Genomic DNA, 26,312 nt, shown 5'->3' on the forward strand with positions numbered 1-26,312 from the left:
CTTCCAAAGCAGAGCAATACAAATATATAAATTATTGCAGTTTTAAAAGAAAACAGATAAAGTCTTAAACCTTTTTAAAACCAACTTCTTTTTTCCCACAGCAGTTTTTCTTTTTCCAAACATCTTAGCACAATTTTGTAAAATAAATTTCTAACACCAAAGAGATTAAGTTCAATGAACACAGATATGTTCCTCAAATTTAAAGGTTAGCACACAAATTGCAAAGTCAGGAATGGCAGTTAACAGAAGTCACTACTAAGCAATTTCAAATCTGCCGACATGGAGGCAGTAGAATGCAATGTCTACATTTATTGAGGAATAAACACACATTTACTAAAATTCCCTTTGATTAATGTTGAGTTGAAGGAAATTCAATTAACACTTTTTTTTTTGGAAAATTGGAGGCCAATACTCAATACCCAACCACAAATTTCCTCAAATAATTATTTCCACCAAATACAATTAAACTCTGAAACAAAATCAATTATCTCTGCTTTATAGACACATCTGAAGAAAAACTTTTTAAAAATTTTATACGGAACTTTTCATAAGTATACTTAAAATACTCAAATATCTTACTTCATTATAAGCAATAGTAACAGCAGTAAACTCTCATCAGTCAGAAAAAATAACACTACAAAAGTTTACACTATATCATTTAAAAGTCTACATGTCATATAACCTAGTTTTATAGTCACTACCTGACCCTCTTACTAAGCTACACAAATTATTCTTTAAAAATTCCTACTTAAGTTCAGAGCATATACATTTTGTATTACATTTACAACATTAATAACACAAGCAGATTTCTTCTAAAACAAAATAAACCCAAACTGGTAAACATTAACACAGAAATAGATTCAAAACATTTTTTAAAATCTAGCAAAAACTGACAAGTTTCAACAGTGTAAACATCAAAGCAGAAATATATAAACAAAAAAGAACTTGAAACCATTTTTCATTGGTAGAGAATATGGTAAAGGGAACAATGCACAAGAAATCTCAAGATGCTAACAACAAAAGAAAAATATGTATGACTAAATTTCTGAAATCACTTTCCAACATAAATTTATTTTTTGGAAAAGCTATATAGCAATATTTATTAAGAAACTTTACACCCTTATGCCCAGCAATCCATTTCTATTTAACAATAATGAACTTGTTATCTTAAAATAATCCTCATGTGTATATAAAAATGGGCACTTTGTGGTGAAATGAGTACATACTTTGAAAAACTAAGAACATTTCTCTGCTCCAACATTGTGCACAAGAAACTATATAATGGAACATTCTGCTACCTACATCAGCTATTTGTGTTTACTTAGTGCATGTCTTCTTTTTTAAAAAAGACTAATTTGGCTATTAAAAATTAGGATCAAAGGATGATAACCTCAAAGTAGAAATTGTTAGCTTAATTAAAAGGTTGAACAGATATTAAAGTTTTAAGGAGTGTGTGATCACATTGTGTTTATCAAAATCACTTTTGATTTCAAGCTAATTTTTTAAATCCAACTTGTCTATGAAATCTAATGCAAAAAGAAACTGTTTTATTTCACTCCCCTTAATTATAGTAATGAATGAATGGCAGTCTCTCTCTTGCCATTTTTGACACTGAAATTACACAGAACAGCAAAGTATGGTAACCAGTATCTGTGGTATTTTTTTTTCCTCTCAAGGAAGAGCTCAACTCTGTCCTTTACCCATATTTTAGCATATTCAACAATTGTATATTTAATTAAGAAAAAAAGGAATATAAATTCACCAAATATTTGGATAAATGCTGTGCAAAATACAAGTTAATTTACTGGAATATTCATCTGAATAAAGTACTAGAGTACCAGCAGATATTTTTTAAGAGCACCTTTCCTTCAAAGAGCTTAAGTAGGAATATTTAAATGGAATAAATCAAAAGTACATGTACAAGCCTATCCAATTGTTCCAAGTCCATTAGGAAAACTACCTATTTGCCAGAAGCTCTTTAAGAAAAAAGCACTTTCTTTGGATAACACTGTTGTATCAGGAATGCACCATATGGCTCATATTCGGGAGATAAGTTATTACTGGTATCAAAAGCAACACATCCCAAACGTTCATGGCTGTCCCTAAGTGATCTAAATAGAAGCAGAAATGTGTACGAGCACACATTCTTAGTGAATTATGCCACAAATGTAAAAGGATAAGTTTGAAAATGTAACCCTAACAACTAACCACTAAGATACTGGCATCACCAGGAAATGTCTTTTTCAACTTGTAAATTTATAGATTTTGATATTGCACTCATTCAATTTAAAGCTTATCAAAACTAAGGCAATGCATCCCTACTCCCTGGATTTTAAATTCGTTTTGGATAATATAAAGGATCCAGAGAAATTGAAAGCAACTTTCAAAAGCTCCCTCCATAAAGCAGTTATGTCGTACTATAAAGAAAACAAAATCAACGCAATATCAGTTAAAACCTCTGCACCCGCCCCCCCCACCCCATCTAAGCAAATCCAACTCATTTTGGCATTACAAGAAAATTGTTTTCTACTAGAATGAGACATTTCTTTGCTTAGTCAAAAACTGTGTTCAAGTTTAAAATCTGACCCAGGCCAGGGCAGGCTGCCAAATTTAAGGCAGAAGTCATTCACTCATATCTTTATGCATGAAGCTGCTAAGTTAATGGGCTTTTCTGTAGATCCTTTCAAGCAAAGGCTCTATTTCATGAACACATTCTAAGCACCAGTTGAAAACAGAATTTAGAGCCCATTTTAATTCTGCATCGGTGATAGTTTTTATTATAATACATCATTAAAAGACTTATCTGGAGGTTTGACACATTTATTAGTTAAGAACTCTTTGGAATCATCATAGGCAACTTTTAAGACTATCCTTTTAAATAAGGATAAGGGATAATTTTTTAAGGGATAATTTTTAAAATTAGTTTTGTTTATTTTGTGTCAAGCAATCTTCTCTTTTCTCCTGGATTTTAAAGTTTATTAAAATACCCCACAATGCTTTCTTTGAGCACTAACTTCAATGATGTTGATAACAGAATTTGGACAGTTTAAGGATTCTTAAAACTTCATCTGAAGTGGTACACAGAATAACTTTCTTTTAAAGATAGGACAATTTTGCAGTAAATTCAATGCAAGGGTAGATAACTACATTTGATGTAGAAGAAGATTGGCTTAATTCTGTCTAACAAACCATTCAGAATGAAAGTAACAATGAAGTAGAAGAGTCTTTTACAAAATTCCATGGAGACAAGTTGACACACAAAAACTAGATTAGCATTTTCTTCCTGAACTAATTCAGAATTGCTTTTGATAGAAAAAAATAATGTTTTTTATTTTCTTGGATATGGGCTTTAAAAAGTTAATTCCTCTTTCATAAGAATTCTTAAGAGGTTAAAACAATTCAACTAGATATATTTTAATTCCAAAATACATTTATCTTTGGAAAATAACAATAATTGTAAAAATGGTGTATTAGGAGAATAAATGCAGTGATCTAAAATATGGGTGAACATACTCACACATGAAATTTACATATACAGAACCATTCGAATACACATTTATAAAGAGAATGGAAAGATACCTAAAATAGCACTTTATATATAAAATTTTCATAGTAAAATATTGCTCATAATAAATAAGGTGATATTATTGAAATTCATTTCCCTCTTACAAGTTACCATTAGAGTTCAGACTAATTTAAGAAGTTTGTTAACCTGCTATTGTTTGAGAGGTGAATTACATTAAAATATGTATAATAAAATTACACTGTAACAGTATATTTAAGTAGTCACATGTGGTACAAGTTAGGGAGGACCATTAGTAATTATGGGAAAAATTCCCCAAATGAACCAAAACAATTAACCCTAGAAGACTAGAGAGTAACAGTCTGTTTTATTTCACAAAGATGCTAAATATCACCTTCAGCTCTGTAAATTTTATGACTATAAAAAATGGACCACAACTTTCTTCAACTTCTTTGAAGTTTGCACGTGGCAGACCAATTCATGACATGGCATAGGAAGTAAGTGTGTTTAGTTCGGCTGTTTGTGGGTAGGTGTCCTTCCCACTTGCAGGCATGGTAATTTTGAATAGTTCTTGAGAAGCTGTTCGATGGCAACATGGCGGACATGGAGCTCTGAGGCCAAAGAATCTTTTTCTTGTACTTGGTGTGTTAACTCTTCAAAAACCTCTGTGAAGATTTAAAAAGCAATTTAATTTTTTATACACAGAAAGGTGATCCTGTAGACTAATTTTTCAAATACACTAACTGAAATGAATGTATTGGGTAAATGTTCTCAATAAAAGCACTCTGACAGTAAGGAAGCAGCTGTGCTCTGCTCATCCTAAGAAGCTGTATATTTGGCAACTGGAATATTGTGCTGTTTTTCCTCCATCAAATGAAATTTAAGAGTCATAAGCTATGATTATGGAGAGCACAGCAGAAATGGTGGTTATGACTACTCTGAGACACTTTTCTCAATTCAAATATATAAATAAGTTCAATCAGTAAATATAATGACGTTATGGAATAAGAACTGCCCTTCTCTGAGGTTGCAGAATCAGAGTTTCTGAACTTCTGAATCCTTTCTCCAACTCTCAGGCGTCTCAGGGAAATAAACTATGTTTTAGTTTCTTCTTATGTATACTTTAATAATAACACAGTGAGCAACTCACAGAGTTAAATGAGGATTAAATGAAATTACACTTGTAAAGTGCTTACCACAGAATAAGTGCCTGATAAATGTAAGTTGCTATTACTATTATTATTTTCAATAATAATAAATCATTTTGGCATTTAGTATTCTGGGAGGCTCTGAGGTCATGAAAGTCTACTAGCTTTGGAGTTAAAAAGACAAGGGTTAGAATCCCCAATCTCTTAATGACTGGGTGCATGATCTTTGTAAGCAATATAACATCTCTAAAGGGCAATTTCCGCACCTCAATGGAAATCAATTGGAAATATAGGAGAAAACTGGGGAACCGAATTGTTAATTGTTAGCGTTAATAGCATTTTATTTGGTGATGCTAAGGAATTACTAGCTGGTATTTTTTTAGGTGTGATAATGATTGTTTTGAAAAAAACCTTTTTCATAGAAAATTCTGAAATGTTTATATTAAAACAACATGTTATTTTGAATTTGTTTCAAAATAACTCATGCTAAGGGTGGGAATGAGGGTGTGAAGGGCGTGGCTAAAAGTGCAAGTGGAGATGAAGAAAAATCAGTTATGCTTTTGATGATAGTTGAAGATGGTGGAGTTAGGTCAAGAGTTTCACTATACTATTTTTGCTACTTCTGTGTTTTGAAACTGTTCCTAATGTAAAGAATTAACTACAGGGTAAATACCACCTGTCTTAAATGACTGTTAAAGAGCACACTAACACAATGTCTGGCACCACTGTAGGTAGTCAATAAAGTGTTAGTAAGAGATTTAGTTAGAGATTAAGTTGTGGTCTCTATTCTCACAAGAAAAACCTATTTCCTTTGTAGTTCATAAAGAAGTTGTTTTCTTATCCTTTTTGCTCTGGAAACTAGCAGGTTCTAAACACATTTCTAAATTTATATGCAGATGAAGCTTATGCCCTGTTTTTTGTTTCAAAATTTCTATATGTATCTAAAAAGCATTGAGACTTATTCTTTACCCTGTATTTGCTGTCGGAGCTTTGCATTCAGCTGCTTTACCTCACCAAGAGACATCGAGTTCACTGAAACATGAAAATATATTCATTAATACCACAACCTAGGAAAATAACTTGCATATATCACAACAACATACCTTATTAAAAAATAGGATTATCTGCCAACATGACATTGAGCAGTACCCTAGGATTCATTCATCAACTCTTGGAAGTGTGGAGCTTTCAAATCCTGACTACAACCCCTAGAAAAGAACATTTTATATCACTCCCAGAATACCTCCACCTGAATCAAAAGTTTCACCAAAAAATGCTGAGTATTGCATCCACTGGATTCTGATACTTCCTTCTGTTTCAGTTTTTGAAAAGTGCTAGTCACTATCCATCAAGCTGATATTGCTCATGCACGACACAGTTCATGATCTCAGTTTAAAGTGAAAGTATTATAGAAATAGTTTAGTTTGAAAAATCAATTTGTCTGTTTAGCTATATAACTAGATAATTCATGCGTAGAATTAAGAAGTCTTATAAAAGCATACCCAAGGTCTCGTCTAGCTTCAAAATCAACTGATTTTAAGTCAATCAAAATTATTTCAGCTTCTGTGAGTTTTTATAAAAATAGATGCAGAATGAATGAATCACCTTTCCAACATTAAAGTAAGTGCACACATTACCTTTGGCCTTTAGTAAAATGTCGGATATTTGCTTCTGAAATGCCAACTCTAGTCAATCAGTCTTGTAGGGATTAGCAACATAACAATGTGTTTTAGACAATAGTTGAGAATGAACTGCTAAATAGTATGAAGCTGCGCTTTCCAATTAATCCAGTTTACTACTTTAAAATGGCCAAATAGATGATGGGACTGTAGAATTCCAAAGCTTAGGACACACTAAGGAGTATTCCAGAGAACTGACAGGGAGTTCTAAGGTATCTTATTCTTGCTAAGGTGAACCTGTTATTTAAGTACCACATTATCAAATCCTTAATCCTACATCAAAATTCTTCACATATCACACACATATAAAAATGCAAACCAAAAATCCAAACAACAAAACTGCACTGTTTACCTTTCCATTTTACTTACATTCCTCTCTGCTGTAATGTGGTTGCTGCATCTGGACATTAGCCTCTGGATTAGAGATTGTCTCTTCTTTTTTCTGTGCCTGGTTGTGACTGTGTGGCCACAATACACTTTTATGGCATAAATTGGTACCTGAATCTTGTAGCACAGAAAGTCCAAAGTCTGTGTTCTCTCTCTGTTCCAAAATTCTTTGTGTGCAGTTTGCAAGGCCACCTGGACTTCCAGCTATCCATTTCGCAGAATACTTTGGTACTTGGGAGTCAAACTGTGGGAGTAACTTTTTATCCGGTTTATGCTGGAAATTAAAGAGGGGATGCTGGGGATTTTTAGAACACTCATTTTCTGAATCCAGATCCTTATTTTGTGCATACTGTACAATCCAGTTTATCTTCTTAGTCAAAACGGTTTTAACTTCTTCATAGGTACTTTTTGAAAGCTTAGATCGTGGACAATCCTGATTTGCAATCAAATGGAATTTTTCAAAGCAGTCTCTATGGCCTCTTAATGATCTGGTGTGCAAGAGATTAGATTTTGGTACTCCTTTTAAGGAAAAAAATTAACAGAAGATGAGAAAATTTTAAGTTTTTTAAAAGTTGCTTTAAGAATATACAATATACAGGGCCTCCCCAGTGGCGCAGTGGTTGAGCGCTGGGTTGCAAAGCTGCCAGCAGCTTTTGCAGCGCCGGTTCCATCCCTGGCTGCTCCCTGGCCACCAGAGGAGGGTCCTACATGGCGCACAGACCTCTCCTGCTGCCCGCTGCTCCCCTCAGCAGTGTACTTCAGTCCTTCTGCCTACTCTGCTCCCCGCTCTGGCTCTGGTGAATTCTCTCACCCTCCCGCGCTTCTGACTGTACCCAGTACTTGTATAAACAAATAAATAAATCTTAAAAAAAAAAAAAAGAATATACAATATACAAATCTTAATAAAATATGCGGTCACTAGTAGTTTGTTAATTTGAGGAAAAGTCCTAAATAATATTGCTATTAGTAATATAAAATATGGACCAATAATGCAGCTTCTTCAATTTAACACTATTTTCAATAATATGAATTTTTTACAAGTGGCAAAGTCTTACAAGTGGCAAAGGACTTAATAAATTTAATTTGAACTTCACACCACATATATATATATGTATTTAAAAAAGCCATTTTTTATTTACAGAATTTTGACCTTTACATTTTAAATGGTTTTTTCACTAATCTGCTCTGAAACACTTGTAAAAATTTCTATTATAAAGCTCAATAAGAGATGAGCTTGATAATTTTTTTCTCAACAAAAACATATTAAATATTATCTTTAAATTATTAGTTATATTTTTACTGGGGGACCAGAAAAATACACTTATGAAAGCCTCAAAAATTAAGTAACTATTTAGATTTACTTTTAAGAAAAAAGCATCTAAAATGAAAACATTTAATACATTTCCACATTTCTATTTTATACTTAAAATATATCTCAAAATATAAAAATTCATACATATCCATATGTTCAAGTTACATTATTAAAGTTAACCAACAGTGTTTTTATGCTGATGGTGAATCAGACATGTGGAGTTGAAAATTAATACTTGCCAGAACTAACCAGCCTAAAAATGCTTAGTTCTGAAAACAAAGTAGAGAGCCATTCAGGTGCTAGGATTTAAAAAAAAAAAAAATTCTTGCCAACCTATCAGAAAAAAATACATTTTGTATTCGTGCTTTGTTTTAAAAATTGAAGTCAAAACCATTTTAGTAACTGAACTCCAAACTCTAGCTAATAGTAAAATAATGGAGTATTTGCACATTAATGATATTAAATCAGGCATAAAAGTGCTTGTAAATATTAATTTGCTCTAAAAAGATATAACATCAGCCAACATGGGACCTGCTGAGTTTGCCAAAGCCAGTGCTACATAAATGGGTTCTCTATTAGCTCCTTCACAAGTGAGCTATGTGAGCACATCTTCTGAATACTAATATAATCACAGGTGAACAACTTCTCATGAGGTTAACTCAAATATCTCAGCCTTGTTTTTTCCACTAGCACAAAATTGAATTTAAACAGAACTTCATATACATTTTATTTATCACTTTGCCATTTGTATTGCAATTCTCTCTCTGTCTCTCTGTCTCTCTCTCTTTCTCTCTCTGTGTGTGTGTGTGTGTGTGTGTACATGTGTATTTACCAGTTATTGTCTTAGGTCAGATTTCTAGCAAGATTAAAACATTTTCAGGGAAAAATCTCAAAGCTCTATTTGATAATGTAACTTCAAAAATCAGGTAAATTAACATAAAAAGTTCACAAACCTTGTTGATTAGAATAAAATTGTTAAAAGTTTTGCTATTGTATATCCTTTAGAACATGAGTAAGACAAAACAATAGTTAGTTCAAGCTGTAAACCAAATAAAAAAACCAGCAGCTTCATTCTGCTGTTGGATTCTAATACTGCCCCTGTGTAAACAGCAGGTAGGCAGAAAGAATTTGGAACCTGCTTACTGCTAACTTTGGAAAGTTTATTAAGGAGCTCCTATAGGTCTCCTTGCCAACAGCTGGCAAGCTAGTGCCCCCAAAACAGTGAATAGTCTCATTTGCAGCCCACTGCCACAGGGCTGATCCAATGATTTAGTTGAGTCTAAACATAGTAAATTATATGTTTCTACTTCAGTCTATAGGAAAGAATTCTTCAGCATATAAAAAGGATTTTAAACGAGGCTACACAAAATAATTGATTTTTTGCTGTGAACTTTTGGGTATTTATTTATATAAAGAAATTAAATAAATATATAAAGAAAGATACAAAAAATTATACAAAGAAAGATTTAAAAAATTATATACAAAGATTTTCCTGATGTACCCCCAAAGCTTCAACAGGTCAACATAATAGGATGTCTATTTTAAGAATAACAAGCACTCTTAAAAGATTTCTTTATCCAGTTTTGTTTCTTAGTAATTCATGTAAGTTTTTTTTTTCCCTCCAGAAGAAATTTTTCTCTTAACACTTGTGTAAATGCCCAAATCAATGCTAGCAATCCAGGCAACAATTATACACATATAAGTAATCTGTTGAGATACACAGCACAATATTCAATAGACTATGAAAATACATAAGTGTAAAATAAATTTCAAGTCTTTTAGACATTCAGGAGAAAAATACCCTATGAATTAAGACATGAAAAAAAAATGTCATGAGCAAGAAGAGTTCTGAATACCTTGTACATTTCCACTTAAATGTCCTATAGCCTCCTCAAACTCACCCTCCTTAAACAACTCATCCTCTCAGCAAACTACTCAAAGCCCAACCGCTATCAGAATTTTCCCAGTCTGGTACCCCACTTCAAAGAAGGAACATGGATGTCTTTCCTGAGATAGCTTCCCCCTCCGTCTCCCATCCAAGAGGTTTTGTCATCCATCTTAAAAAGGTTTTTTTCGCCATAAAATTTAGCACATTCAAATCTTTCTGCTTCACTCTATTACCACTCCCGTTATATACTATCTGGGTCATCAATCATCTCCTAAATATTTAAATCCTCTAAAAAGTCTTCTCCAACCAACATAGCTGAGTTAGTTTATCAACCAGATTTTCAAATTGCCTCTTCCCTGGCGTTTATCTCCTACTAGAAGCCAAGTCCTCTGAGAAAAAGGACCATACCTGTTTTACATGCATTGTTAATGTAATAGTGCCCAGCAAGTAGTGCATACACAAAAAAGAGGAGTTAAATGAATAAAGGCAAATTAAAATTATATTAAAAATACCAAAACCAAAGTTATTACCAGTTATTAAAGATCTACTGCAGTGAAGTTTTGCCCATTCTAGCAAGGATACCAGTATGTGCTTTTTTTGGCCTGGCTGCTCAGAGGATAATTAAAGGCATCTTCCCGTGAGGTTACTCCTATGTGAGTTTAATGGGGCCACTAGTCTCAGGAACTGACAAGCAGCACTATCATAGAGAAGGCATTCTTCAGCATCATTCAATCTACCAAGTAAAATGATGAACTTCTACTCAGTTATCTATTTTAAAAGATATTTACATATACCAGGTTGTTTTATGTAAACTGCAGCTCATTCTTCCAGATATATACTTCTAGCTTTTTTAGTCCACTAAACATTTAAAACTGAAACTGAGTTTTAAAGCTCAATTTGAAAATACTTGTTTTATAAATATACTTTAAAACATCCCATTCAGGGGCAGAGGAAATAAAAAATTTCAGAAATAAACACAATGACTTCTTCATATACTTGAAAAAATTACTTTTTAATCTAGAAAACAACATGAGTAGCCCACTTAATTTGTTTCAGCATTAGATGTCATTTTATAAACTTCTGAAGTGATTTTGTTTTTTCCACATCATCAGTTTGAATTAATGTAAGAAAAACAACCATTGCTATTATCAGAGATCCCAATGAGTTTCCCAACTGACTTTTCGATTTTAATTGCATTTAAAAGTGTAAACAGCTCTGAGCACTAGTTTGTTTCCTCAGCAGTTTTTGAAAGGGAATGAATCTGAATGCAATTAAATAAGTTGGTATTTTTGAGGAGCTGAGTTGTAAGGAATTTCTAATCAGTTCAACAAAAATTGCACTACACAAAGATTGCACTACAACTTCTTTACCAATAAAAAATTTAAAAACCAATGACTTGGTATGTTGACTATTATGAAAATGTCTTTAAAACCTATCACAAAGATAATCATGCAACTATTTTTAACAAAAGGTCATTATTATTAAAGAACCAGAACCTTAGTTGGCAATGATAATTGCTGATTTTTTAAAAAGTACTAGTTTCTTCTGGATACAGCCTGTTTCAAAATTTATATAGGCAGTCTATTTCTGTATAGTAATATTTTAAAATTCCTATTCAATAGCTTTTTTCTTTTTTATCTTTTCTTACTTTTATCTGATTTTATTATGCCATTCTCAGATACTTTGAAAATGCTCCCACTAACCCATCTGGCATGCTAACCCTACTTTTATTCTTTAAATCTCTCTTTAAGAATCAATTTACTTTTAAAAAGAATTTGTTGAACAATAGAGGAGTGAAAGTCACTCAAATGTAGATCTTCATTTCTTACATTTTAAGTATGGTAATATTCAATCTGCCTATTAGAGTAACCTATTTTTTTTCCCTAGTCATAACTCAATGGCACTAAAAATAGTTACAAAATCTGAAACACTTAACTTCCACCACATGTCCCATTATCCTTGGTGTTTACTCCCAGTCCCTGCAAGACCTTTTTTATGACTCGGTGGTAATGAGGTAAGCTAAGCAATCTTTCCCTGATGGTTTACCAGCTGATCCTATCAATATCACCATCTCTCAGCTGACTACTCTGATGCTACATGGCTTTATACTTCACACATTCTTGAGTATCATCTGACTGCCTTATGTATGTTTATTCTGTCAATATGACATCATCTTGTATTTGGTGACTATTTCATTTCCAAATTGCAGGAATGAATGGCTTTATATAATTTGTTGCTCTAAAGGTAGAGCAAATATATATATATATATATATATAAAATAATACAATCTGCATTTGGATGTAAAGCTACCATACACATGTTTTCTCAGTAGTAGATCTGGAAAGCTCTAAGAGAGTGAGCACTGCAACTTTTACTTCTAACTTAAAACAAAATCAGAGAACTGGCAGTATTGGTTTTCCAAATGGTGGATTTATATGTTCTTTCTTAATATTTAAATAAGGCAAGAAAAATTCATTATGATTTAACTCTAGGTTGTTAACATACTGTGAAGTAATTTTAAACATATTGCCTTCAAATATGACCAACATTTGTGCAACAATTTATGAAGTTCTGCTCTGAAAGCTTCTTTAATGGAGGCTCTCACATTGCCCCAGCTTTAAGAATTTTCCAAGAATTAGTTTTTTTTTGTTTGTTTTTAATGATTCTCTTACCTTGGTTGCAAGAAAGGGAGAACAAGCACCTCAGTGTTTATTTAGTGTCCACATTAAGAAATAATCCTGTGCTATTTTAAGCAAGTGTTACTTGTAAAAATGGGAGGACAGCTTAACTTCATTGAAAGAATAAAAGGATTAAGATGTTACTTCTTTGTTTTTGAGGCTCAGATTCCCATTTCTGATAAAATAGAGAAAAATCTTTGCAAGTAGAGGTGGCTGACCTATAGTCTAGATCTATACTGCAGACAAGTTTTGTTTAGCCTACAAGTGTTTTCAAGGAAAAACACTAGAGTCACTTACAATTTTCAATTTTTTGCTCTCTTTAAATCAAAACCAGAAGGTCTGACAGCAACTGGCTAGTAATGAGACGCTACTACTCTATGAAAATAGGGCAAGTGCTCAATTCAAAATAGCCCTCATTCCCTTCATCAGCATACAGGTACTTGTGACTTAGCAGGTTGGTGGGCAAGTCAGTGGCACTGGTACCACTCCTACGACTGTGCACAGATGTAGATGTGAACTACTTCAGTGTAAACACTGCTTGTCCCATGACACTTTCAACTCATCTAAACCAGATCACTCTGCACTTGATGCACAAGCAGCACAGCAGGCAAACCATGATTCAGGAAGAGTTCTAACTAGTATATCTATTGCCATTCATAGCCACTCGGCAGGAGGATGCTCAGACTGTCTACCCTGTCAGTGACTAAAGGTGAAAGATCAGACTAAAGGGGAGAAGGCAGGGATGGCTAGTTGGTGCAACTACTTCCTCCCTAAACCTACAACAGGACAGAGATCTTCCTTTGGGAAATTTGTGTTAGTGGTCCCATGTACCTTAGTGAGTATGTGGTAAATAGTAGCCCATTCCTCTCTCTCATGCCTTTAGCTGACTCTGGAGACACTTAAGAGTCTGTCACATTCTAGTACCTAAGATACTGTTTTAAAGTATTAGGTAATTACTTATCCCTGCACTGATAGCAGATGGAATTACTGGCAACCACAATACGCCAATATACAGATGGATTCAGCAACTTGCATTTCCACATTTTGAGAATCACTACCCTAACAAAAGATATATAAACAGGTGGTCTTTACACAGCAGATTTCAACTTAGAGCTGTTTATTCTATTTTAAATGTTTTGCGTGTGCTAGGATTAAGTCATTAATCAAATCAACTTAACCCAATAAATGAATTATAAGGGCAAATTTCAGTGAGCAAAGAGTTCAGAGATGTTAAATGATAAATTTCAACCTTAAGCAGAGGTAGAACTGAGCTCTTACACTGACAGAAGATACATAAACTGCAAATAACTTCTCAAAAAGAAAACCTCACTCATATAATTTTACTTTTTCATGGTAACAGTTGGAAAATTGGGGGAACACACCTACATAACAACTGTCTATTACTAACAGGGCACAAAAAATAACAATCCACATTCAATACTACTCCCTAATTTAGCTACCTGTTTTCTAACCAGCGTCCACCAGAACCTTCTGTGATGACAGACATGTTCTCTATAGGTCCTCTCCAATACAGTAGCCATTAGTCACATGTAGTTACTAAGCATGTGAAATACATCTAGTGTGACCAACCAACTAAAATTTTAACTTCATTTAATTTTAACTAACTTAAATGTAAATAACCACACTGTGGCTGGACAGCCATATCAGACAGGGCAAATTGTCTACAGGCAACTGGCTAAGCAAAAGGGCACCTGGAAAAGGAACATGGATGGAACCTAGCCACTTCTCACTACTGATGTTCTAATGTGGGGTGTGAAGGTCATAGCAACATGGAATATAAAAACCTAAATGTTTTTTAGTATACTAAAATATGTCAAATTTAGGCTTCAATTTTTAAGTGCACAAACAATAAAGTTATATTATAAAAAGTTTTAAGTAAATAATACAACTCAAGTAACATGGTACTTGCTCCACTTGTCCCTTAGGTAATGACATTTACTCTAATGTTGTGTATGTGTGTATGAACAGACTCCTACAAAGCTACTCAAATTAATTATAACATGACTTTGTTATCTGCTTTAAAATACTCTTTTAACTATGTGGTATATGAATATACTTATTTTCAAGGGAGGGAAAATCCCTTTCTAAACATAGACAAGGTTGAAAAGATGTTATATAAAGAGCCTCAAAAAAATGCCTTTATCAGAGAAGGTAATTTTTTCCTCTTTTTTATTATTTTATATATTTTTTTACATCATTCTTCATTTTTTTACAATGTATAAAGAGAAGGTAAATTTATGGGTTCAAAAGTAAGAAACTGATAGTCATAAGTCATTGTCCATCATCATCTGACTGCTAAATGCTCAATTAAAGTTCTGACTGATTTAGTTTCTTACAAGTTAAAAAGCAAGCTGAATACTGGTCCTATAGCTACTACTAAAACATCAGCTTTGCATTTCAACTTCGTTGTATACATAAAAATCACTGTTCCTGAAATTCTATTTGACTTTTGCTTAAATAAGTGCTTTAGTTAGCAACAGGCTAGTGAATGTAAAGGCCATATATAATTCAATTACTACTATACAGATAATAAGTGGCAAAAATTAAGACTGATAGGAAACAATCACTACAACTCACCAACCATTTGTTAAGAAAAACTAATGCTAAAATAAAAATTGATGACTCATACTGTAAGATGCTAAAATAGAAATACTGTGACTATGTTAATTGTATCATAGCAATTCTAGAGTAAAAAGAACTCTGACCTAAACAAAAGGGTTGAAAACTGATGCAAGATAAAAATTTCCATAGTGAAACAAAGTTTTTTAATGATAGATTACATAGTATTAGTTCAGTAGTAATGGAAGACATTGGAAGAAATGATATAGGACTGTAAATTGGGGCATGCCTTTGACCCAAAAGTCTACCCCTTGTAATTTAAGCTATGAGAATTTGGAAACAGACATCTAAATAAGATGGAAAAAATAAGATATGTACATGTGAGAATGTTTTAATATTGGTAAATTGGAAGCAAGCTAAGCATACATGAATGGGATACTGGTTAAGTGAGCTATGGTACGAGAGAACATGCAACATTTAAGGAAAAAAAATCATCTTGGCTGGATTTCACCTACTGACATGAAAAACATGTTCTTAATATAGTAAATAGAAAAGATGGTTATTAAATGGTATATACTGCCAATTTCATTTTTTAAACATAATTTACTGCCCCCAAATACACAACTGCAGAAAAGTATTAGAGTATTAAGATACTGCTGGATAATAGGTGGGATCTTAATTTTTTTTTTTGCTTCTTGTATTGCTTTTTTCTATAAAAGACATAAATTACTTTTCAAATGGAAAAAAAGGGGAAGCTATTTCCTGCAAAGCAAAATATTTTATCATTTGTACGGAGAGATAATGTTAGATATTTTAAATAATACCTGTAAAGAAGTACATTTTGGTTTGGTTTAGTTCACAACACATTAGGCATTAAGTATTCTACTGTTTGTTCCAATGAATGAAGTGAAACAAAAATGGTTAAGATATTAAAATATTAAAAAACAAACATACCTAAAATACCATAATATCCTTAATTTCTTAAAAGATTGTGAGAATTCATTTTAGGCTAACAATGTTTCTAGCAAAGAAAGTATTTAACTTCAGGTGAAAGCAGTCTCTTCCCAAAAAGTGAGATCATAGTCAACATACAGTTTTAAGTGGCAATCCTAGCAGAGGCCCAAAACTTTAAAGGGCATGTGACAAAAAGACTAAGAAGTGAACACAATTTGTATTACTGATAAAAAAGAAAATGTGAAAGGATTTGCTGGGCAGGTGCTACATGATGGGAATAAAAACAAGAGACGATCCTACCAAAACCAACTCATAGGAAGCTAGTAAGCTCAGGACAAAGTCAAATCTCAATGTACTTTAAACTTTCAATCATTTTGGTAACGGAGAAGCTTTTCAATATACAAGCCAAATGTAAACTTTTCATTTCATCTTGGGAGATGAGATGAAAACAAAACCTTTGTACAATTTAAATTAATACTAACATTGCATCACATACCATAACTGCCAAAGGACTGCAATACACATCAGCTTTTGTGATCTTCACCACAGTCCAACGCAGGGGGTGATGTTATTTATCATCACCTCTATTTATTATAGTTAGAGGTTAGGCAGCTGCATATAGGAAGGAGAAGTAAAAGGTGTTTAGTGCAGAGCAACTAGATTAGCAAAAGCAGGAAGTGAAAAAGAAAGGGAGGGACAGAGAGTACATACACATGAGTGGCTTGGAGAGAGACCCCAGAGTGATTAGAGATGAAGGTGACCAATTAAGCAGCCACCTGGTCATGAAATGCATTACCTGTCATGTTCGGGTATTAACAAGCCAACCTGAAGGAAATGGTAAGGGATCAATGAAGCGTTCTAAGATGAATGACATTATCATATTTTACTTTAAAGATCCCTGCGGTGATCCTGAGAACAGGGAGTGTAGTGTAGGGTAATGATGGGGAAAGGTGGAAAAAGTCTCTAAAATTACTTAAGTGATTCTTGAGGTAATGTTAGTAAGGAGGAATAGGGTCTGGACAAAAGAGTAGCAGGAGGAAGATGGAAAGTGTGGAAGAGGCTGCAGAGTATCAATAGGGCTCAGGGGCAGACTGGATGGAGAGGGTAGGATGGAAGTAATGATAGTAACAGGGCTGCTTGGAGCTTACAGGCTAATCTATTTTTTTTTAAAGATTTATTATTTATTTATACAAGCACTGGGCACAGTCAGAGCGTGGGAGGGCGAGAGAATTCACCAGAGCCAAAGCGGGGAGCAGAACAGGCATAAGGACCGATGTACACTGTTAAGGGGAGCAGCAGGCGGCAGGAGAGGTCTGCGCGCCATGTGGGACCCTCGCCCAGCGGCCGGGGATCAAACCAGCACAGCAGAGGCTGTGGACAGCTTCGCAGCCCAATGCTCAACCGCTGCGCCACCAGGGGAGGCCCTAATCTATTTTCTTTTTGAAGATTGATTTATTTATACAAGAGCTGGGGTACAGGCCAGAGACGTGGGAGGGTGAGAGGATTCACCAGAGACAGTGTAGGGAAAAGAACAGGCAGATTGATTGAAATACACTGCTGAGGGGAGCAGTGGGGGAGGCAGGAGAGATCTGCTGCGCCATGTGGGTAGCTCCCTGGCCAGTTGGGGATCGAACTCGTAATGCAGAGGCTGTGGATAGTGTCACAGGTTGTGTCTTAACCCCTTGTGCCACCAGGGAGGCCCTCACAGGCTAATCTACTATTGAAAATTGGAAAACTATCCTTGTCAGAGCACACAGCTTAAAAAGCAGGGCCTAGCATAAGATTACAGTCCACATGCTCAGCGAAATAAGCCAGAAAGAAAAAGAAAAATACCGGATGGTCTCACTCATAGCAGGAATCTAGAAAACTTAAATAAGGGACCAGGAAAATGAATAACTATAAGAAAGTGAAAATCAGAATCAACCAAAAACTATGAACCAGAGACACTTTTTGGGGGGTGGGGGGTGGGAGGGGAGGGATTGGGGTCAGAATGGGGGGGGTTGCAATTGTATGGGGAATATAAAAATAAAATTTATTATTTAAAAAATAAATAAATTAAAAAAAAAAGATTACAGTCCAAACTTATCACCGTGTCTGTACAACTTGAAATCTTGAAGAGCCTGGATGTATTAATTCACCAAGGAGAGTTCTTCTAAGACTGGTCATTAGTCCACCTGTATTTCTTGTTAAAATGCAATTCCTAGAATCAGCCTGAGGCCTACTCAATCAAAATTTCCAGGGCACACAGCCTGGAGTTCTATGTGAACCAATGCTGAAGGAATATAAAATGTATGTGTACATGAAGGAGATAAATTTAGTTAAGAAACTTAAATTCAAGACACCTTTAGAATATCTAAATGGCGAGGTGTAGCTGTTTGGCCTGGTGACATGTTTGTGGAGTACTTTCTGTTAGCTTGCAGTGAGAGAAAAAGGTGAAGTATGAGAAACAAGAAAGGCGAGGACAGAATTCAATGAATCACTAAGACTTCAGGAGCATGTAATAGGCAATGAACCTAAGAAGACAGAAATGTGGGCAGAAATCATAAGCCTGAGTGATTTTACTATAGAATTCAGGGAGTCAACCTATGTAAAGGAGAGGAAAATGTTAAATGTCAGATTTTGAAAATGACAAGAACACAAAATTATTTGTTGTGTTGACAATCAGGTGGTCACTGGTAAAAGCAAAGAAGGTTAGCAAATTGTAGGGGTGCTTAAGAATAAAATGGGAGGTGAGAAAGAGCCTAAATAAAAACTGCTCTTTAAAGAACTATGGTTTAGGGAAAAAGAAAGTTTTTTCCTTTGTTTTTTTTTTTTTTCTTTTAAATATGCGAGTCATAACATTTCTGCCATTCAAATCATTTTTTTGGTCAATTTGCCAAATTACAGAAAAGATAATTGTAGGCAAGATGATGAGTCCGTATAAAGTAAAACAATTGTAGGAGAGGGTAAATAAATGAGTTAAGAAGAGTAGATGACAGAAAAGACAGGTTGTAAACATGAAACTATCTTAACTGAGAATTATGAAATTTAAAGTTCTTCTAATTATCAGATACTTAGTTAATGGAAACAGAACTGATCCTGAAATTTTCACTTGTGTTTGCACTGTCTGCTTCCACTTACTTGGAAACCCGTTCTGCGAGTGGAAGACTAATCATTAAGTATGTTAGTCTCTATTACCTGGATGGCTTGAAGGATGGGGAACAGCAATGTTAGAACCACTGCTTCATTACCAGCTGACACCTGCATGATTCTTCCGCAAATGTCAGTCTGCAGCTCAACTTCCTTGTCTCTTCTGAACAGTAACTGGCAAGACTGTCTTATATGTGCCTTATCTTCCTAGGTCTTCCTTTTTCTGCCATCCAGTCCTTCAGATTATTGTCACACAGCTCATCAGTAGTGTACATTTTGGATATCCCTCCAAATGTGTATTAATCATACAATGACATAGGTTAAAACTATTTTCAATTAGGAACCCAAATTTTTTTCTTTGCTTGAATATTCACATCTGTGCAATTCGTCTTCAACTCTACCTAAAAGTTACTTAATATCTCCTAAATTCTTACAAGTCTATGTCATTTTCTTTGGAAGCAAAAATGATTTAGGCAATTTTGCTTTTTGGACTTGATGTCCCTGGGTTAGAACTTCTGAGCTGTGTAATTTTGGATTAGTTATCCAGCGCTCCACTTTCCTTATTCAGCAAATTGAACACAGCACCTATCTCAGAGTTGTATTGAGTAGAATAAAATAATGCAAATAAAATTACACAACAACGGACAAACAATATCTGAATATTAATCTGGGTAAATCACTGATCTAAATGTTTAAATGCCTGAAACTCTTGGCAGTTGGACTAATTTCTCCCAACTAGAGAGTGATATTTGACTTCCTTCAGAGTAGAGCAATAACCTATCTTTGATTTCTTTCTTCACAGGTCAGTATTATTTGTAATAGAAAAATTACCTTTTATTTCTGGGCAACTGATTTTATAAATTTTCTTTTTTAAAGATTTATTTATTTATTTATACAAGCACTGGGTACAGTCAGAAGCATGGGAGGGTGAGATAATTCACCAGAGCTGGGAACAGAACAGGCAGATGGCTGAAGTACACTGCTGAGGGGAGCAGCGGGCGGCAGAAGAGGTCTGCGTGCCATGTGGGACCCTCGCCTGGCGGGTGGGGATTGAACCGGTGCTGCAGAGGCTGCGGGCAGCTTCGCAAGCCAGCGCTCAACCGCTGCGCCACTGGGGAGGCTGATTTTATCAATTCTAGTAACAGTTACAAATTATTAGTCTTGAAATGTACATCCATTCACGGAGATAATTTTGACCTAAGTATTTAAGATTTCAATCTAGATTTGTTTCCATATGTCTCATAAAACATTTCTTTTCACCTTTGTCAATACATTGGGATGAATTATGAATTTGAACAAGAATGTCATTTTAATGTACACTAACAAATCATTTTATTTATAATTATGATCTTACTGGTAAGATATTCTGAGTGTATATTCTGCTTTGTTTTCAACCTTAAATCACTGATCTAAGCAACATACTTTTTTATCACTGATTTTTAAATATTTTTATTGAGGTTAACATTGGTTTAATTTCATCATTGGTTTAAAAAGCACTCAGGGTCATCAAATGCCTTTGGTTCTTCATTATGAATGCACGTCACTATAATGGGGTGTTCCATAATGCCATGTGTAAAACAAAAATCTAGAAACATCAATCTAAACGTAAGTCCTTTCCTGCTCTGTATTTGAGGGAAAATACTATGTCTGTTTTTTATACTCTTGACTGAGAAAGATAACCAGATTATCACTGTCAGTATTATTGGCTACATTATATATATATTTTTGAATGTGCTTAAAAAGTTCTCTATTCATAAGACACACAAAACTTTAAGTAGATTCTAGAAAGATCTCAAGAAATTCTATGAAAGGGCAGAAATATATAACACTTTCAGGGGAAAAAAAGAGTTTAAGGGAAAAAAAATATGAAGGACAGTCCTCAGAGACTCCTTTAGATTGATTCATTAGTTATTCATTCATTACTTCTTGGCAGTCCTTGTTCTACTACTGAGTATATACTAGTAAGTATAACAGACTTATCCATTTTTTCATGACATTACAAATTTGGAGGGGGGAGAGAGAAAATTCTAACGTATGGCAGGAAGAGAAGAATGCTATGAGGAAAAGCACATGGGGTAGGAAGTGTGGTGGATGGAAGGAGCAGTGGAGGGCAAGAAAGGAGGCTTTGAGAAAGTGACTTTTTAAGAATTAGGGTAGGCAAGTTCTTCTGTGAGGTTACCTAGCAGATACTTTAAGCAAGGATCTTTACCTTCTCTACGCTTCCTACCCTGATATTTTTAGTCGCGGGGATTAAGCTGAAGGGATTTGTTTACTTATTTACTCATTTCAAAAAGAGCTATGGGAAGGGTAAAATGAGTTTAGCTTTAGACATGTACTTTGACGTGCTGTATGAGCTACACAAGTGAAGATAATCTAAAAATTAGATATTTAGAAATTAGATATATAACAGTTTGAGGGGAAGGAGGCAGGTGGAGAATCACTAGTTATCAGCATAAAAAAGGTCATGAAAGCCCAGAGAGTTTAGTGTGGCTGGCAGGCCTAGGAATGAGCATACCAACAAAAGAGATAAATGCAGGAAAAAAGGAGACTATAAAGTACACAATCAGAACTAATCAGAGGTATTAGGAAAATCACCCACAAGTGACTGCCATCATCACAGAGGGACTAGTCTACAATTGCTAAAATCAGAAAAGATCAGCATTCCAGAGTGATCACAAAAGCTCTAACATCACAGACTGGGATCTGAACCCCTTCTGACTTGCTTACTATCAGTGCTACTTTAGGGCAAACTCAACTTGACCCACAGCCTTTGTTTTACCATATAAAGGCAGATACCGCTACTTACCTCTCATTCCTGATAGGCAAGCTCTGTGTTAGCTATAATAAATGTTGAATTTAGCTGAAAAATCAGTTGGTAAAGGAAAGGTTTCCAATCTTCCTAGTCATTTCTATCAGATATTTAGCTATATGCTTATCACTAATGAGAGGAAGTGCATATGAATCAGTTCCTTTTTAGGTGGGCCTATACCTTTAGCCACACTAATAATTTACAAGGCAACTGCATGTGGTTTCCCAGTCAGTAAGTGGGGATTGGAATCCAGACAGTCAGGCTCTGGAGTGTGTCCCACACCTGGAATTTTGGACTCAGTTTGGAAACTCTGCTCCTAATCACTATCCTTCAATTGCTCTGCAGCTTCATTCTGAGCATAAAGAGCAAACCTAGTAAGAGCCCCAATGCTTATACTGTCAGGTATTCTTTGAATGAATGGCAACAACTGGAGTTCAACCTTCTGAATCACTTCCTGGCACAACAATTTCAAGATTAAGAAATGAAAATATGAAATTGCTCTTACCGGTAACAACTGGGTATCAGTGTGACACTATAAACTAAGGCATCTTGCTAAGGAAACCCAACTAGTAAGTGGCAGGATCAAGATCCCCAGCTGGGTCTGAGTGCAGAAAAGCAATCATCCCTGAAAAGGGACTGAGGAAGGTGAAATGACCATATTAGTTTGTTATGCTCAGAGGTTGGGAGAAAGCAGGGAGAAGTTTTTCTAAGTTTACAGTATCAACCTTGCTTATTCACACAAGTTTCTAACAGAAGAAAAAAAACTGGAACCACTTTATGAACATTAGTATTAATCATGACATTTTACTTACAGAGATGGGTGAAAAACCTGAAAACAGCTTTCAAGTCCATATGAGTTCTGGCTATACAACCATCCTCGGAATATAATCTGTTTGCTAAAAATCCTTCCAGTTCAATCCCGAAGGTTAGAAGAATCATCAGAGCATTACTTGCTGGTCTTAACTGCAGCTTAATTTTTCCTCAATGTAGTTTAAGCCTTTAATTACTAGAAAGGCCTCCCTATGGCTGATTTTGCTAGTTGCCTACTCAATGTTCACTGTCCCCTTCTTTGTAAAACACTGATTTGGAGGAGCTTTTACTGGATTTAATGGCAGTAAAATGTATAGGAAATTGTTAGGTGGGACTTAAGGACTATTTAGAGGCAGGAAAGACTGTTGGCATGTCCCTTTCCATCCCTTTCATTAAATTAAAATGGTTAAATGCACTAACTCATCACTGCAGTAAACAGAAAAATATTTATTTGCAAGTGTTGAGAACATCAAGAAGAAATTTCTAAAAATGTTTTTCTTAAAGGGTTTTTTCTCATGAAGGCTTAATTGGCATTTTAAGATATAAAACCTTGCAAGTGGGAGGAATATTAAAATGAAATATTTCTAATTTAAATACTATTATTTCAAAAACAAAGGACTTATATCATGCTTATATACCAATTTGTTATCAGAGGTAAAATATTTATAAAGATAGTACCTGAGAAATATTTGTATATCTCCTACTAATGACTGAGAACCTATTAAAAGGCATATAAGAAAGGACTAGGAAAGCAATTATGACAGCTTAGGTTTCTGTGGTCGAATTTCATCACAGTGTAAAAACTATTAGCGATAATTTAGTAGGAAGTTCTGGTTAGGAAAAATTAGCTGACTGCATAGTTAGGATAACCAGTTAGGATATTCAGAAAGACAGGTTTCTAATATTAGCCCTAGCAATTAAAATGAGTACTGAAAATAGATCAATGGAATTATATAAGATCACATACACCAGAATCAGATCTTTAGGCTTCAAAGCCCAGCACTGCCATTTATTGCTGTGTGACTTCAAAGTCACATTTCAGTTCTGAAGGTTCAGTTCCATCATCTTTAAAATGGATAAGAGTTGTTTTGAGTTGGATAAGACTTATCTTGAGTTAAATAAGATAATCTATGTAAGGTGCTTATTTAGTGCAGTGTCTGCCATGTAACAATCGCTCACTATCACTACTAGAGCAACAGTGGGCAGTCCAACTACCTGGTCCTCAGTTTCCCTCAATATGCAAAACACAGGTTTGCACTGGGTAACTGCCAATGCCCTTGTCCATCTCAAATTAAAATCTACAAGGTAGGGTCTCCCTGGTAGTGCAAGGGGTTATGCACAACACTATGAAGCTATCTGCAGCCTCTACAGCACTTTTGAGTTTGATCTCTGGTCAGGGAGCAACCCACATGGCGCAGCAGGCCTCTCCTGCCTCCCCCACTGCTCCCCTCAGCAGTGTATTTCAGTCAGTCTGTCTATTCTGTTCCCCACTCTATCTCTGGTGAATCCTCTCACCCCGACACCTCTGGCCTGTACCCCAGTTCTTATATGCATAAATAAATAAATCTTTAAAAAAATCTACAAGGTAAAAGATTGCATAACAGTAACTTTTGTCCAAAAAGCAAAAATTCAGATCTTTCATTCTACATGATTAAGGAATTAGAAATTTAAATACTACATAAGCATCAGATTTTTAAAATGAAATTAGTTCTAATTACTACAGTCATTAAAGCCAGCATTATATGTACTATGTATAACCCATAGGAAATCAATGATCGCCTATTAATTATCATAATCAGCCTCTACAATTCTTCTAAACGGTATAATGGCAAACTGTCATAACCGATATGATCTCAAATGGAAGATGAATATCATGTAATTAACTACAGGTTTTTACTTGTCTACTTAAGGTTATAATTTTGACTTTCATTATGGAAAATCTAAAGATGTTAATTTGGTGCCTACAGCAATTTCTAAAAGACAACGAATCTCAAAGTAAATACTAATGTATATGTTCTTCCTACAATGAGAACATCTCATATCTCCTGCTTAGTAAATAGGAAAGTAAAGGCGATGAGAATTTCTACATAAATAATCCAAGAAAAAGAATAAAATACTGTTTGGAAACTTCAAAATCTAAAGGTCTAACAATCTTTACTGAATTGTTACAATCAAAATTCAAATTTCAGGCAAACTCTCTAATGGCAGGAATATTCTTTATAGTGAGCCATAAATATGTTTTCAAAAACCAGAGTTTTATCATGATAACGTGAAGATAAAAAAAAAATTCCATATATTTCTTGGAGGGAAACTAATGATATTCATAGACACATTAACCCAAATACTTTCAATATAAAGATTACTTTTTAGTATTTGTAGAACTTTTCCATGAACTCTTAAAGACACTATTAAATATTTTTAATATTTTCCATGTACTCTTAAAGACACTATTAAATATTTTTAAAATATTTTCCTTTTAAATTATTTAGCTCTCAGTATTAGAAAAACATACTAAGTCTCCTCCCCCCACCTACCTGTTAAAATCTGACAACCGAATAGGCTTTTAAACCAGAAAACGTTTGCCAGTCAATATTTCTGTCTAGCAAAAAATGGCGTCAGTGCCATGGAGGTTAAAAAAATAAGCTTTTTCTTAATAATAGAGGTGCTAAAGTCAGCTTTGTTTCCAGAAACCCCTATAATCTAGGAGAGCTCCACATTTCACTCCAGGCACAATTTGCAGTCATTCAAGAAATTTAAGCTCTACCTTACAACGAGTGCAGCATAAAGTTGTGTGACAATCTCATGCCATAAAATGAACGTACAGGGTGCCCTTACCGTCAATATTTAGTTCAAAACAAACGTGGCAGAAGGACAGGGTTTCTTTGTCTGTTCCCAGCTTACAAACACTGCAAACGTTGTCATCATTCAAATCAATGTTGACAAACTGCTCCTCATCGTTCATAGTGCCCCTGAAGAAACCGAAAAGGAAAGTTGCGCAATCTCAAGAACTTTATGTTACGACAACGTCAGAACTTCTAGGAACCCCGAGGGATGCTGTTCGCTGTCTATAAAGCCACCGTCCTCTCCAAAAAGCATCCCAGGCTGGTACTTGACGACCCTACCTCTAGTGCGCAAAAAGACTTAAAGCCACTAAAACTTGGAGCCGCGCGGGAGATGCATTCAGCCCGGGTGCCTTTTCTTTAATCCCAGATTTCATTCAGTAAAGGGGATCTGGAGAAAGGCAGTTCGGGGTACGCGAGCGAGGTCCCCCCCAAGCCCCCCGCTAGGCAAGGACATGCTCCGCGAGGCCTTCCCAGCGACCAGGTCCCAGCACCCGCCCGGGGCCGCTCGGCGCGGGAGGACGCCCCGCTCGGGACCCCGCTCCGCCAACTCCACGGGGACCCGCGGACGCGCG

General features: G+C 35.0%; 1 protein-coding gene across 1 annotated transcript; it reads right to left on the reverse strand.

Moving 5' to 3' along the window:
* Nucleotides 1-4,030: 4,030 nt before the first annotated feature.
* LOC311170362 (protein EURL homolog) lies at nucleotides 4,031-25,859 on the reverse strand (the record flags this gene model as incomplete). Its single annotated transcript, XM_084232727.1, has 4 exons — nucleotides 4,031-4,188; nucleotides 5,641-5,703; nucleotides 6,720-7,256; nucleotides 25,733-25,859. The coding sequence occupies 4 exons, from the start codon at nucleotides 25,857-25,859 to the stop codon at nucleotides 4,031-4,033; spliced, it is 885 nt and encodes a 294-aa protein (XP_084088853.1).
* Nucleotides 25,860-26,312: the final 453 nt, after the last annotated feature.

Source organism: Talpa europaea, assembly GCF_964194135.1.
Source record: "Talpa europaea genome assembly, chromosome: 4".
Classification (NCBI taxonomy): Eukaryota; Metazoa; Chordata; class Mammalia; order Eulipotyphla; family Talpidae; genus Talpa; species Talpa europaea.